Genomic DNA, 17,193 nt, shown 5'->3' with positions numbered 1-17,193 from the left:
CAAGCTTTAAAGGAATCAAAGTTCCAACGGGAAAAATAATCTAAATCTCTGTCAGACTCACTGTCAGCCAAGGCGAGTTTATCCCTCTTGACCTTTGAACGCATGTGTGAGAAGTGAAGAAGAGTGTGAAAAGCCTTATTATGCTGAGGGTCTGTTACACACATGTCTACTTTGAACAGTCAGTCAACCAAGGTTTAGTTTTTATTACACAAATACATTAGAGCTTTACTTGCAGACATGATTTTTGTGCTGGAATAAAAAAGTTAGTAAAATCTTCACTTTCCAAAGTTGTCCATCATCTTCCGATTGTTCTCAACCTGCTGCGAGACCTGCTCGGCCCGGGCCATCTCCAGGACCTCACGGAGAAGATGGAAAGTCAAATCCAGAGAAATAGGAAGGTCGTCGGACCTCTTCTCTTTTTCTCCATCCTCCTCTTCCTGAGCCCGGAGATGTTGCTGCGTGAGCTGTAGCCAACCCCGGTTCACGGCAGCAGAGGTGGACGACAGGGAGGCGCTGGAGGCCAGCTGGAGGAAAAGCTTCTGCAGAGGCAACGTTTGTGGGCCAGGGGCTGAAGCCTCGGCTGGACGACCATAGAGGCCGTGAGGAAGGAAGGCAAAGAGCAGAGTGGCAACCCAGAGCAACACGTTTAGCTTCATGTCACCGCAGCAATCTACAAAGCAACAGACAGAGATTACACATAGTGCACATAGGGGTACATTCACTAAGATCTGAAATAAAGGCTGGTAAACCAGGTGCGTCCCTAAATCCTTTGGCGGCTGTTTCTTCACCTGCAGTGGGGAATTCACTAACACTAGGTGCACGTATAGACGTGGTTGAGACCGCCATATTTAAATGAACATTTTGCTCATTTAACGTGATGAGGTGAGTAAACAGAAGCACAAAATGACATTTGAAGATGTTCTATTGGAGGCAGATGGACTTTAAAACTTTAAAACTTTAAAACATAACGTTGTTTTTTTTTCCAGTAATTGAATGCGTCTGTTCTGTCAGGACTGTAACTTTGCTCTTATCAGTCCATAGAAAACATCATGCAGCAGGTCTGAGCTCCTGAGCAGCGTTGTGTCACCAAACTCAGATGTGAACATTGTTCCATTGCTTCGTATTTTGCTCATGATTCTGACCTGACGCTCCTTGCACACAAGAGTTTAACAGTAAAAACATGGAGAGAAAGACACAGGAGCTCACTGAGCGCTGCGTTCGGAGTGACATCCATGGAGCTCCGCCCACAGTGAGCCTGAGGCATTCAGCTGTTTTTCTCCCTCACACACACTTTACTTTGCATTTTCTCATTCAGTGGCTGTTAATATTAACTATTGTTATATTTAAATTATTTTATTACACTAGAAAGCTTAACTGGAGCCTTTTTTTCCATCTCTGCTGTGTTTTGTGTCAACATTCAGTGCAGCTGATCTCTGTGTGTGTGTTTGCACCTGCCTGTGAGTCGTACTATTTTCACCCCAACAGTTCCAGATTTGATGAATTGCATTGTGTCCACTGCACTCATTTATTTACATTTCCCCCTCCCATTTTTTTGCGCCCCATAATGAAATCCGCCTACTTTACATATTCATCAGAAGGAAACGCACTAAATGGATTGAACTCGCACATTCCTGTTTCCGTGTGGTTTGTACCCCTTAAAGTGTGGAGTGACATTTACACACGTTTTAATACCCATAAGCCTTTTGTGAATCCGCCCCATATACAGTAGTGCTCATAGACCTCAGAGTAAAGACGTTAAAAACAATCACAATAATTCAGTCACAAACCATACGTCTATATTTTTCACACATTTTTTCCCCCACACTCAGTTGTACTAGAGTGCAGTAGTTTCCAAACTTTTCCGAGTCCCGTCCCCTTCCAGATATTTAACCTGAATCCCTGTACATATTACTGCTGCACACTTCAAAAATAATAATAATAATAATCTGTAAGCAGACAATAAAACATTTTATTTACAATTATCACTCGATTCATTTATTTGAAATGTCTCTTTTTCATTATCCTGAGAGAAGTGAGTGAAGCAGTGGGAGTTGGTGACGATAGAAAGAGAAATTAAATAATTCTGCTTTCCCTGCCTACCTGCTGACTCAGCAGAGAAGGCAAAGAAACATGAACAAACTAGGAACAAACTAAATTTGATGATTTCAAATCTTGAATATGTCCATATTTGTAAACTAGGTTTTAAAGATTTTTTCAAGTCTTGAATTATGTTTATTCATTTCCCACTTCCTTTGTCACCCCCGTTTTAATTATTTAATTACTTGTTAAACATAGTAAAAAAAAATAATCTGAAAAACTAAATTGAAATTAAAAAAAAATTAAATTTCAAAAAGTGCAATAACCCTGACACACACTCATTCACTCCATTGTAAATACTGCATTTGTTCTGGCTTGTTTAGGATTTTTGTGGCAATAATTTGTTAGTTTAAAAGCAGTTTTTTAACTTAATTTTTCCTTAATTATTTGTTGAAAGCTGCACAAACCGAGTTTTTGGTGTATGTCTATTTTTGAGTTTAAATTTAATGTTTAGTGTTGAGTTCAACAAACTATTCATAAAGCACTCACAAGTCTCATTAATTATTTCATTATGAGTTACAGCAACATCTTTTCTAAAAATAATTAAATACAAAAACACAGTAAAGTCATCAAACTCACATGATCAGAAAAGAGATAAAACAGCATTATCAACATTGTTGTACTCAAGTTTACATTTTTCTCCTTGTTTAAAACTGTCTATATTTGCTGAACTCCACAAATAATTTATAGGCAAGCATGTTTAAATTTGTTAATGAAAATTAAGGAATTATTGAGGAGTAATTGAAGGGTTAAAATAGGAAGAAGAAAGTTCTGGCAAACAATTTACAATTTAAAAATGATAGAAATCATTTGACAATGAGCAGGGAGAAATGTATGTACTGTATTTTTTTTTTTAAATTTATTTTCTAATTTGGAGGAACTTCATGGTCATTCAGATTATGATTCATATTTTTGTTACATAACGTTTGAAACAACAAACATAATTGTCCTGTGGCCCAAAATGGAGGCTCCAGTTGGCCAGATTCGGCCCACTGGCCTTGAATTTGACACCTTTTCAAAAACAGTTATTTAAATCATCTAAAAACAACTGACAGTGTTTGGAAATTGTTAATGTATAATCCAGAGAAGTAGACTAGTGTATCGTGAGAAGGGTGGGTGGGTGAACTTACCAGCAGCGTTTGATGCGTGTCTCAGTGAAGCTGAATAAAGTAACTCAGGCTGTTTCAGCTCTTTATACAATATATATATACTTTCAGTGTGTGTGTGTGTGTGTGTGTGTGTGTGTGTGTGTGTAATCAATGATTTAGGGATTGTTTCTCAAAGTTTGGCACAGACCTTTGTTTGATGCTAATACACAGATGGAGGAGCGTGTGCGGTGTGGACAAATGTTACGACGATGAATGTGACCTTTTTCAAGTTAAAGCACCAACGGAATCGATGACCTTTGTCTTCTGTTGGGCCACAAAAACAAAATGACAGTCTGTCACATTATCACAAAGGAGAAAAGTGCGTTAGTTATTATTGAGATATTTTGGGCTTTTCTGTGTCTCACACACACACAGGTTCTCACCAGGAATGTTTCACACCATAGGGGGAAAAAGTATAATTGCACTTTGAACGTGTTTCCATTAAACTTTCCTTTGAGCAGGAGCCTCGTAACTACCGTGGAATCTCATCCAGCAATTCTTCGCTGCAGAAAGACAGACGCTCAGAACCACCTGTTGTGTATGTGTGTGTGGTTCAAAGGGGGGCACCAAAGGCGGGAGCCAGCCATACCGGTATGCGGTGCATGCAGCATCAAAAGGGCAGAGCCACAGACTGCAACACCCAAAGGCACGCAAGGGCACGACCCACACCATTCACCCCCCACCAATGCCAGGAACCCCCAAGAGCAAGCGCCCAGGAAAGGATCCCTGGAGAGAGCCCACCCCCAACTCGCAGCCCGCACACACCAACCTATCGGCCCACAGACAGTAAGTCAACCCCACCAGGCGGCTGACAACACAGGGCAGCAGGCCCCACCCCCCTCAGACAGCACCATCCTGAGGGGTTCACGAATCAGCCATGGCGCAGACTCCAGCGCCCCCCATACCGCCCTGACATGCTGCCCAAACCCAACCCACAGTGGAGACTGCCCCCAAGACCACCAAGGGACAAGGCCAGCACCCAGTCGCACCAGAGAGACCACGAAGCAAGTCACCAGCCACACTCCCCAACACCCTCCCAAAGGAGCACCGCCTCACGGGGCCCGACTGCACCATCTAGATCAGGGGTGTCCAATTCCGGTCCTCGAGGGCCACTATCCAGCATGTTTTAGATGTTTCCCTCTTCCAACACACCTGATTCAAATGATTATGATCGTTATCAGGCTTCTGCAGAGCTGGATGAGGAGTTGATCATTTGAATCAGGTGTGTTGGAAGAGGGAAACATCTAAAACATGCTGGATAGTGCCCCTCGAGGACCGGAATTGGACACCCCTGATCTAGATGTATTAGAGCTCTCCACGGTGGTCCAACCGTCCACCCAGCAGGCCTGTATGTGCGAGCGCTTGTGACGTCAAGAGCGTCTGAACTGCAGTGTATGCTCTGTTCTATTTGTTCAGGTGTACTCCGTTCTTGTGGTTTCCAGCGCGTCTTGTGGTTTGGCGCAGTGATATGTGTTCAGGCACTTCTGTGTAACCTGCCGTTCTTTTTTTTTTTTTTTACTTGTCTGCACATGCTGTCAAAGGTCAACACCACAGGAAGTGCAATCATTATGAGACAGCAATGCATATTTTGTTATTGCAATAAAATACATTGATTTATTTTATTGCTTAATTGTGACCATCACCAGCCCTCCCTAAGGAAGGGTAAGAAATCTTTTATTATAGGGAGGATATAAAAAGGGAGAGCAGTGTTACACCTAAGTGGGGGGGAGGGGGAAGGGGAGGGGAAAGGGAGCAGGGAGGAGAGACTCAAGGCAGGAAATAGAAAAGGTGGGGAAGAATAGACTGTTTTGCAGTGAGGGTGAGATGTGAGGTTGTAGAATATATTGTGCTTATTATGTTGCGTAATCCAGCCAGTATGGTGACAAGTGTGAAGCTTTAAGCTATAATGGTGGTGGCTGTGGACAGGGGGGATGAGTGAGTGGTAGTACCTAAAGCAGGTATTTGGGATTAACGTGTCTAAGGTTAAGCCCAGTATGAGTTTTATCCCACATCCCAAGGCATGCCAGTGCATCGTATACCAGTATATGTGCAACAAATATACCTCTACTGCAAACCCAGAAACTGCACTGGGCCCGCAGATGCAGCCAGGCCAGCAGAAAGAGCGGGGGCCAGGGAGCCCCAGGCCACCCCCCCCGCGGCCGAGCAACCCCTCAGATGCCCTCAAGATCCCAGGCCGAGAGGCAGCCACCGCCCCCCACACACACATCCCAGGAAGCCCCAAGCAGCCAAGCAATATATATATATGAAATATTATAGTTTTCTATATCGCCAAAATAGAAAACTCGATACATCTTGAATCTCGATATATCGCCCAGCTCTAATTCCTAAATTATAAAACAGCCTAAATAAAAACACAACCACTACAGATTAGATGAATCAGCAGAGATGGTGAGTGTGGAGCAGTCTGATGAAAAGTTGTCATTTTTAAGGTGACGATACAAATACTACTTTAAATTAATTGTGGTCAAAGACAAGAACGTACATGTGAAGTGTGTTATGTTCTGTTGGTTAGTTTGGTTGTTCTGTGTCTTTGTTTATTTTGAGTCTGGTCTATGTTTCAGGTGTTCCTGCTCGTGGCTCCACCCCCAGTGATGTCTGTATGCTTGGTTGGTGATTGATTAGCTCCCTCGTGTTTCCACCCAGGTGTGGCCCATTCCCAATCAGGCCTCCTCCACTATTTAGCTGAGTGTTTGGACACAGTATGGCTGCGGGATCATTGTGTGTGTGTGATGTCAGGTTTGTTGTCGCCTTCCTCGTGTCTGGTCTTGCTCCCTGTTCCTACTCCCCTGTTTTTTGGATTTGAGTTTAGATTTTGGAATTTGCTTTACTAATAAACATGGACTGGTTCCAAGAACGCTACTCCTGCATCCTGCCTCCATCTTTCCCTGCATTTGGGTCCACATAAACAACAAACCGTGACAAAGTGTTCATTATATCCAGGAGTGAAGACTTTGTCCACATCCATTGTAAGCAACTCATATTTAATGAAGCACCTCACAACGATACACACGTCTAAAAAATCTGAATTCTTGGACATATAGCAAAATATTTTTTTTTTATCATTAACACAAATAGTTACTTTGCTTGGTAATGAGTTACTTTTATTATAGAGTAATTTAGTTTATAACTCAGTTACTTTTTGGAACAAGTAGTGAGTAACTAATTACTTTTTAAAGTAACGTTCCCAACACTGGTGATATCGCCTCGTATGGCTGATCTGACATGTTTGTGACACAATGCGACGCAGCTGTTGGACAAAACAAATGATGATCACCTTAAATGCACTATTCCTGTAGTTAGAAGAGATGATGAGGAGAAGAAGAAAGTGACTTAGCACCTTAACACTCCGGTGTTTCTTTGAAGCAGCTGAATGACTGTTGCTGCTGCTGAATAAACACACACTCTGAAGCGCTGAGACTGGGCTGTAAGGCTGAAAACATTTACAACAGTGTGTGGAAAGCAAAAGAAAATGGCTTTGGTGATCACTGATCTCCCTCAGAGCGAGGCATGCAGGCAAGTCAGTGTCTATAGACACGCCCACTCATGAATATACATAAGCAGGCACCAAACTCTGGAAAACAGGCAAGTTTGGGGGTAAAAAAAAACTCAAATACTATGTTTTTGGGGTTCTTAGAACAAATGGAGATGGGTGAAAATAAATGATATAGGACCTTTAATATAATTTAATTTTAACTGAATTGAAAAAAAAAAAAAACCAGCTCAACTTCAAGTGTATTTTGTGTACTTTTATGTGCTAAAGTGGAACAACTTAAAGTATATCATGTATACTTTAAATTAGTGACGTGCCGTGAGCACTAGGGTAGGGTAGGCAGGGCGTTCCAAATCAAGACCACTAATGTCAACACCAATGACAATTTCATATGTTTGTGTTGGCAATTGTTAATTCAATTCAACTTTATTTGTATAGCACAATTTACAACATGTCATCTCAAAGCGCTTATCAAAATATAAAATTAATAATAAGAAAGAAAAAACCCAACAAGATCCACATGAACAAGCATTTAGCTATCTAACAAAATCAACATCATGAACACCATTAAAGAAACATAAACAATTATTTAATATAGCCTCCATACATATAGGTGATTTTTACAGCTCTTGTGTCATCACGCTTTGGCAAGAGTTGGCAGGAGTTGATGTTGTTAGGGTTCAGGACAATGTCCTTTGACTCCAGGTAATCAATGACCTGTTGTTCAATCGATTTTGTGTCTTCGTCACTCGCTTCCGTTGTCTGTTCCAACCTGGGTGCTATCTTTAGGCCTGTAATGATAACATCTTTCTCTCTTTCCTATTGTTCCAGCTCTTCAATCCTCGCGTTTAGCAGTTTTATAAACGATTGATAGACGATAGATCGTCTTTGAGGTTTCGTATCATCTCCTTGACCTCTTCCAAACCCGGATCAGGTTGTGTATGCCCTGCAGGCGGTTTTTTAACCATATTTCTTTACGTCTTGGTCCCAAGTTTTATTTCTCAGGCTGTCCAGCGGTTTTCGACAACGGGCCAGAGTCCTACCTATCCTGGAAATCCATGTTTCACAACGCTACTCAAGGGCTCAACTTCAAAGCCAGCGAAGAGCTCGACCTACTCACCAAGTGGCTCGGCGGGGAGTCACTTCAACACGCTCTGAGGATCAGGGCGGTCCACGTGAATAACCCAGAGGCTGGACTTCAGCGCCTCTGGCAACGTCTAGATAAGAGTTACGGCTCTCCTGAGGTAATCGAAACATCACTGTTCCAACGTTTAGAGTTTTTTCCAAAAATATCCCATAAAGACATTCACCTATTGCAGCAGCTTGCAGATCTTTTGCTCGAGTTAGAGTATGCACAAAATGAAAATTATCTGCCTGGCCTTAGCTTTCTTGACACTCCAAGAGGGATAAATCCGATAGTTGAGAAGCTCCCATACAGTTTACAAGAGTCATGGGTAAAACAAGGGACAAAATACAAAAAAGACCACGGTGCATTCTATCCCCCATTCTCATACTTTGTACAGTTTGTGAATGACCATGCTGAAATGAAAACAGATCCCAGTTTCATGTTACACTGCTCTAGCACAGTAGCTCCAAACGTTGACAAAACTCTATTTAGACAAATCAGACGAACAAACAGAGTTCCTGTGGCAGTGAATAAAACAGAGATAGGTCAAGCGAGTAGCAACATTAAAACAACTACTCTCAACCCAGAAAAGCAATGTTCCATTCACCATAAGCCACACGCACTTGCCAGATGCAGAGGGTTTAGAATGAAAACATTAGATGAAAGAAAGAGTCTGCTTAAAGAACACTTTATATGTTATAAATGTGTTTCATCCACGAGTCACAGAGCTAAAGACTGTAACGCTGTCATACAGTGCTCAGAGTGCAATAGTGACTCACATGTGGCTGCCATGCACGCGGGTCCACCGCCGTGGACTTTTAGAGACTCTGACCCTCCTCCACAGAGCCACGGCGGGGAGGCTGACCCTCCAAACCCTGTCACTACAGCCAGCTGCACAGAAATATGTGGTCCAGGCCTACAAGGTAAATCGTGCTCCAAGATATGCCTTGTCAATGTGTACCCTCGCACTTCCCCTGAAAAGAAAAGGAGAATGTATGTTATGTTAGATGATCAAAGCAATTCATCTCTAGCTCGATCAGCCTTCTTTGACATGTTTAATGTGCAAGGTGGTATTCTCCCATACACTATGAGAACGTGCTGGAATATCGGACACAAGGGGGCGCAGAGCTAATGACTTTGTTATTGAGAATGTTAATGGAAAAGTATCCATGTTGCTGCCCACACTAATGGAATGTGATCAGATTCCAGATAACAGAAACGAGATACCCACTCCTGAGGCAGCAGCTGCTCATCCTCATCTTCACCAGATTGCATCGCAGATTCCTCCACTGGACCCAAAAGCAGACATTCTTCTCCTCCTCGGGAGAGATATCATTCAAGCCCATAAGGTCCGCAGTCAGGTAAACGGCCCCAACAATGCACCTTATGCCCAACACCTTGACCTGGGGTGGGGAGTCGTGGGAGATATTTGCTTATCAGGGGCTCATAGACCCAGTGTGAACTCATTCACGACCAATATTCTGAGCAATGGTCGTTCCAGCTTCTTCACTCCCTGTATGAGTACAATCCACATCAAAGAGAAATACGCAGAAACGTGTCCCATTCTTCATACACCCCAAAATGAACTGGGCACACAGCTTTTCCAACAAACAACAGATGATGATAAAGTAGCACTTTCTGAGGAGGATGCTTTATTCTTGGACATTATGCAAAAAGAACTAATCAAAGATGAGGCAAATAATTGGGTGGCTCCTCTCCCATTTCGCTCCCCCAGGCAGCGTCTGCCCAACAACAGGGAACAAGCTTTCACTCGTTTAATGTCACTCCGCAAAACACTGAAAAGAAAACCTGAAATGAGAGAGCATTATGTTGACTTTATGGAGAAAATCTTTAACAAAGGCCATGCTGAACCAGCCCCTCCTCTCTCGCCTGACCAAGAATGCTGGTATCTCCCTAGTTTTGGCGTTTACCACCCCCAAAAGCCAGGCAAGATTAGGGTGGTCTTTGACTCAAGCGCACAATGTGATAATATCTCTCTCAATGATGTGCTGCTAAAAGGGCCAGATCTCAACAACAGTCTTGTGGGAGTTCTGCTACGCTTCCGGTCTGATCCATATGCAGTAATGGCAGATGTAGAGCAAATGTTTTACAACTTTTTGGTCAGGGAGGACCATCGCGACTATCTGCGCTTTCTGTGGTTCAAAAATCATGATCTGGATGGAGAAGTAATGGAGTTCAGGATGCGAGTACACGTTTTTGGAAACTGCCCATCCCCATCAATCGCTATCTATGGGCTTAAGAAAACAGCCATGGAAGGGGAAGCTGAATTTGGCAGTAAAGCAAGGGAGTTCATTGAACGTCACTATTATGTTGATGATGGACTGAAATCGTTCCCTTCAGCAGATGAGGCAGTGGATGTACTTTGTAGAGCTCAGAAAATGCTAGCACAGTGTAACATACGCCTGCACAAAATCTCATCAAACTGTCCTGAAATCACCAGTGCCTTCCCAGCTGAGGACCTTGCAGCAGCCACACAGGGCCTTGAGCTTGGTCAGATATCCCCTCCCATGCAGCGCAGCCTAGGCTTGGGTTGGGACCTCGCCACAGACCTGTTCAAGTTTCAGGTAACAGTAAATGATAAACCATTCACCAAAAGGGGAGTACTTTCAGTCATTAATAGTGTGTACGACCCCCTCGGTTTTGCTGTCCCAGTCACTGTAGAAGGTCGAACCATACTAAGAGACATTTCCACTAACATTAACGAATGGGACACTGAACTGCCTAAAGACAAGTTAGAGCAGTGGCGGCAGTGGAAAGACTCTCTGAAACACCTACAACAGCTTGAAATTCCCAGAATGTACACCTCAATACCAATGTCTGCAGCTGAAAGGAAAGAGATCGTCGTCTTCTGCGATGCCTCCATTAAAGCTGTGGGCGCCGTCGCCTATCTCAAACTCGCAAACACAGAAGGACACAGTGAAGTGGGCTTTCTTCTCGGCAAAGCACGACTCGCTCCTAAACCGGACATCACCATACCAAGGCTTGAACTCTGTGCAGCAGTGCTGGCTGTCGAGGTCGCAGAACTGGTTCTGGAGGAACTAGACATCACAGTTGATCAGGTGAGCTTTTTCACAGACTCAAAAGTAGTGCTTGGTTACATCTCAAACAAAAAGAGACGCTTTTACGTGTATGTCCACAATAGAGTAGAGCGCATCAGACGTTTCACCCAACCTCACCAGTGGAAATACGTGCCCACTCATCTAAATCCAGCTGATCACGCCACACGCGCGCTACCCGCTGAGCAGCTCTTTAACTCCACATGGCTCAGCGGACCTGCTTTCCTCACTGATTCAAAGCAGAGTCAAATAGAGGCACAGGCATTTGAACTTGTACACCCAGAGACTGATAGTGAACTGCGTCCTGAGGTTACTACCTGTGCCACTATTCTGTCAAAAGGCAAGCTAGGTAGCGCAAGATTTGAAAGGTTTTCAAGTTGGAATGTGTTACTTGGAGCCATTGCTAAACTCACACAGCCCAGTCATTCAAGAACAGTACTGAAAGCACATGTTACGGCTGGCACAAATGCAGTGAGCGTTTAAGTGAAAACCAACTCAACCAAGCAAAAATCACAGTCATTTGCAGTGTCCAAAGAGAGCTTTACAGAGAAGAAATAAAACAAATAGAACAGGGAGCTCCTCTAAAAAACTCAAGCCCACTCAGCAAACTGAACCCATTCATTGACACTAATGGCATTCTGAGAGTCGGTGGGTGCCTAAAAAGAGCGCAGTTACTGTCAGATGAAACAAACCCCATTCTCATCCCGAGTAAACACCACCTGGCCCAGCTCATAATAAGACATTTTCATGAAAAGGTGCACCATCAAGGCAGGCATTTCACAGAAGGGGCTGTCAGAGCTGGAGGTTTTTGGATTGTTGGAGGCAAAAGAACAATAAGCAGTGTAATATTCAAATGTGTCACATGCCGAAGACTCAGAGGCAAACAACTAGAGCAGATCATGGCTGACCTACCAGAGGACAGGTTGTCCACAGACCCTCCTTTCACTCATGTAGGCCTTGATGTATTTGGTCCGTGGCCCGTCTCAGTCAGAAAAACACGAGGAGGTCAAGCAGATGCAAAAAGGTGGGCTGTCATATTCACTTGTATGAGTACACGTGCCATACACATTGAAGTTATTGAATCGATGGACACATCATCATTCATAAATGCACTGCGTTGTTTTTTTTGCTATCAGGGGTGCTGCTAAACTCCTCAGATCAGATTGTGGAACAAACTTTGTAAGCGCCTGCAAAGAACTACAGATTAACAAACAGGGCTGCCACGACAACAAAATCGACAACTTTCTCAAAGACACTGGCTGTAAGTGGCACTTCAATCCGCCGCATGCATCTCATATGGCAGGCTCTTGGGAACGAATGATAGGGGTCACACGCAAAATCCTGGATGCTATGCTCCTGAAAGACAAAAATGGAAAACTCACACATGAAACACTGGTGACGTTAATGGCTGAAGTGACTGCTATAGTAAATGCACGACCACTCAAAACAGTTTCCACAGATCCGGAGAACCCAGCCATTCTTACCCCTGCAATGTTACTTACGCAGAAAGTTAGCACTCCACCAGTACCACCAGGTCAGTTTGAAAGCCGTGACTTGTTTAGGGCACAGTGGAGGCGTGTACAGCACCTAGCCAACACCTTCTGGAGCCGTTGGCAAAAGGAATACATCACAGGGCTTCAGCACCGCCGCAAGTGGAAAGCAGTTACACCCAATTTACAAACAGGGGATGTAGTTCTACTGAAGGAATCCCTCGAACACAGGAATAACTGGCACTTGGACTGATATCGAAAACGTTCCCCAGTGCTGATGGTCGTGTTCGAAAAGTAGAGGTTAAGATTTTCCGTAAGGATGAACACAGATGTTATCTCCGACCCATAAGTGAGGTTGTTCTATTGGTGCCTAAGGATAATGCTTAGAGTAAATAAGTATTTCATTGCCATTAGTTTATGGGTGACATCTAGATGTCAGACGGGGAGTATTCTGTCCCTCATATTTTGGCACATTTATGTATTTTTAGGTTCCTAAGTTCATTTATTTGGAATGTGTGGTTCTCTGTTTGCCCTTGAGAGGCCACTGTTTGGTTAATGGCTTTGCCTTTCCTGGTTTCTTCGTTGGTATTGTTTTTTGTTTGTGGTGCTGCCGCCTGTTGGCCACTACCTGTAAGCAGCAGGCTTATGACGCCATTTTAAGAGCAGCACTGGAGGACTTCACATGCAAAAACGCTCCTCTCTGTGAACTTTTCCTGAGTTATCCGTGGCAAGACATAATCTGTAAGTTATCAATGATGTGAAATGTTGTGCAGTAGTTTATTATTGGTTGTAAAAGTTTATTTATGTAATTTCTGCATAAATCGTTTTTCCTGTGGAGTGAGTCTAAGCTAAGTGAACCCGTGCTATTTGTGTTATGTAATAGTACTACATGTATAATAAGTTATACACTCTTTTATTTGAGATTATTACACATATGCAAATAGTAATGTATATTTTATCTGTTTTGCAGTTTTACAAAATAATTAAGAGATGGTCTACGGACATAAAGACACCCTGAGTCCTGTCGTTTCTGGGGCCATTTCTTTTATGTTAAGCTCGCTGTCTAAGCTGAGTTAAGAAACACTTAGCTGATGGCAGAAGATAGGTACTGTAGGCTATTGGAAATGGAAAAATAAATAATTTATAATTATAATTAAAACAAATAATCAAAATATCAATTAACCCTTAGGTAGGCACTGCCTACCTTGTCTACCCTGACGGCACATCACTGGTCGTAAAACACCATTAAAGAAACATAAACAATTATTTAATATAGCCTCCATACTCTCCCAACAAGATATATCTCATGACACGACAGCACATCCATTGTTTGTGTTGGAAACACAGAAACACGGAGAAAATGACAACAACAACAACTCAGAACAGCCTCAGTGAGGAATGTATAAGCTCTACTCTCACTGTGGCAACAGTATGTTTAATTTTACTTTTGGATTATTATATAAACTACTTCTATTGTGCACATGGAGCACTCTACCAACTTTAGTCTATTTGCTTTTCAGCAGAACACTCACCATTACTTTCTAAGTGTGCATTCACTGTTTTTGTTTAATGTGGTTTTGTGTGTAACATGTAAACATTACATAACAACTGCAGAAATCACTTTGTGCGTACTGGACATAGTACAAAAATTTCATAAATGGGTTTAAGTGTATTTTTGTACTAATACTATTGAAGACTTTCCAAAACCATTTCCTGAAGAACAAGATAACTTAACTTCATAATTAGACTCAAATGTTACTTAAAATATACTTAACAGTACAGTGTTGATAGTAAAATGTGTGCTTAGTGTACTTTACAATAATAATTTAATGCATACATTTTAAAAATGGATCAAAAATATGTGTAAAAAATAATTAAATACTAAAAGTGACACATAACTTTTATTTAAAGGGTACCTGCAGTGAAAATGTGTATGACAAATAATGTGTTTAATAAATCAGCAGTATTATGAAGAAATCCCTGTATAATGGTTTTGCTACAGTGACATACATTCATACATACATTAAATACACTATTCCTGTGGTCAGATGAGTAACAATGAAGACTTAATTATTTACTGCTGGTGCTGCTGTGATAAATACACGCTGAAGTAGCGTGTGTGTTTATGCTTACTTGAAGGCCCTAAAAAAAGCCTGTTTTTAGGAGCGCTCTGAAAGTGACTTTTCAGAGGGCTAAACAGGCGAGTTTGGAAAAAATGTTGTTGGGGTTCTTAGAACAAATGGAAATGGGTGAAAAATAGCATAAAACTGGACCTTTAATGTATTACCAATAAACAAAATATGAGCACCTTTTTATATATAAAAAAAACACATTAAAAGCACTTTTTAGAAGGATTTTATATCTTCGGGCATGAACTATGGAGAGCCACCATTTTGGACAGGATATGACACACTTTTGTTCATCCTGTCACTTTAAAGAAATGGTGCATTGTGGGAGGTAGAGGCGTAACAGGTCTGTTTACATTGTGGGAAGTTTTTTTTTAATTTAACCTTTATTTAACCAGGAAAAAAATCCCATTGAGATTAAAAACCTCTTTTTCAAGGGAGTCCTGGCCAAGAGGCAGCAAAATTACAACACACTGAACAGAAATACATTTACATTACATTAAAATGACAGGATAATTTAAGAATCAAATAAAACAATTACAGACAAGTGTAGTTTTTCTGTTGGCTCTCTGAGCTAAACGACCGTGTGTAACCCCTCCCTCAGTGATAAAGTGCACCATCCAGGTTGTATGTTAGGAGAGGATTAAATGTCACCTTTCTCACCAACTACCTGCTTCTTATATGTGGCCCTCCGCCGACTCTGCATGAAACATTAGCCTAACGGACAGAGTTGTTGTGAGCAGCAGAAATGAGCCATGGCTGAGTAGTTAGGAATTGGAAGTGCACAAATATAGCTACTATACAGCGCTGGCTCAATTGTGTTCCTTCGCAATGGGTTCCAGAAGCCAAAAGAGGCCGACCTCCGGAATGCACTCGGCTTTTCCTTCTTCGCCCCTCCTCGTTCTTTGGGCGCCCCGCCCTCTAGCCTGTGTCAGTAATCCATGTGACATTTAGTGGTGTATGGGACACGGTGTTTCAAAACCATATACGATGCTAAGTGTAAGCTTGTGTTTGTGAGTGCACAAATATCCCTGAAAACAGTCACTGGAGTGTTCAGCTGCTAAGTCGCTTTCTTCTCCTCCTCATCTCCTATGACCACAGAAATGATCAATTTAAGATGATAATCATTTGTTTTGTCCAACTTCTGCGTTGCATTGTGTTACAAATATGTCAGATCTTGTCAAAGGCAATACAAGGAGATATAACAGCTACTAAAAGTGGAACCGCTCCATACCGTGACACCCACTGCTCCTCGGGAAGGGGTTAATTGCAGAGAACACATTTTGTGTATGTAGCTTTACATATACAGTATGACAATAAAGTGTAATTTATATTCTAATTTAAACCTCAGTGTTAGTTTAGCTGTGAGGTAGTTTGAGGGGGAGGAGCTCACATTCTTATAGTGTGGCAGGAGCCAGGATTGTCAGGAGGAGGAATTTCTACGTTTTGATGTCACAACGCGAGAAAAATCCAACTGGCCCGTTTGGAGTGGACTTTTTAGAAAATGTGGAATGACATAATAATACTGCCCCTTTAAAGTATTTTTCAAGCTGATACACGAATACACGAGGAAAATTTCATAGGCTGTGTAAATGTATAAATAAAGCAATACGAGAAGTAAAACCAACTCAAATAGTACGCAATAGTTTGCTGCTAGTTGTGTGTAAGGATAGAGATCAGTTTAACAAAGCAAGAAAAGTGGAAAAGATTGGACGGAAAATGAATTTTTGCGCCTACATATATGTGCATTAACATTCTCAGTACGATGCGCACTTAGACCATGACACCGAGAGTGGAGAGACACTCACAGAGCTCAGCAAAAAGTGCTTTAAAAAAAAAAAAAAGACGGCGATGTGATTGATAGTCACATGGGAAGTACGGTCCGTCAATTTACAGTGTTCCTATGGTGTTTGCGCATGTGCTATGTGAGAGTTTGAGGTAAGCCGGTTCGTGGCACTGCTTCAACAGTGTTTGATTTTCCTACGACCATACGATTGTTGATCGGGAGCTGGTCGTGAGATGTTATTCGCTTCTCGTGACCCCATATATACTACACGATGCACGACACACAATTTAGCCGAGACTCGGCCCGATCCCAAATATAGACGCACGAGTGAAAAATCGGATCAAAATGGGCCAAAGATCGCACAGTGTATGGTGGCCTTTAGAGAGCTGTAGAAATACAAAAAATTGAAACAGACTGAGGGTTTAAACTATGCTGAAGCAGTAAAAAGGGTGCCACGGCACAGTGCAGAAAGTCCAAAGGTGGAAAGAATCTGTACAGAAAATGCTTGTAAAGATTGTAACCAGATAATAAAGGACACTTTGATTGTGAACAAGACAAACGTTGTACTCTTTCTGGTAGATGTCATAAACTGTTTGGCTCAAGCTGTCAAGAAAAATGAAAAGATAAAGATAATTGTGAAATTGGCCGAAAAATTCCTGGGGATCACGGATCTGAGTTGGGAAGAAGTTGGACAGTTTTTACATTAAGGATTTGTGAGTGGCCAGTCTCAGCCAGAGACTGGAGAACACTCCGTTCAGATGTAATAAGTAAGTAAAATGTATTTATATAGCGCTTTTCACAGACCAGGGTCACAAAGTGCTTCACATTTTTC

General features: G+C 42.1%; 1 protein-coding gene across 1 annotated transcript; it reads right to left on the bottom strand.

The window, feature by feature from the left end:
• Positions 1-275: 275 nt before the first annotated feature.
• On the bottom strand, positions 276-656 carry LOC114479364 (corticoliberin-like). The gene has a single exon (XM_028473032.1). It carries the CDS (start codon positions 654-656, stop codon positions 276-278), a length of 381 nt encoding a protein of 126 aa, XP_028328833.1.
• Between the last annotated feature and the right edge of the window lie 16,537 nt (positions 657-17,193).

This window comes from Gouania willdenowi, chromosome 17 (genome assembly GCF_900634775.1).
Source record: "Gouania willdenowi chromosome 17, fGouWil2.1, whole genome shotgun sequence".
In the NCBI taxonomy this organism is placed as follows: Eukaryota; Metazoa; Chordata; class Actinopteri; order Blenniiformes; family Gobiesocidae; genus Gouania; species Gouania willdenowi.
The sequence above is the reverse complement of the archived record's forward strand: the minus strand, read 5'-3'. Positions and strand labels throughout refer to the sequence as shown.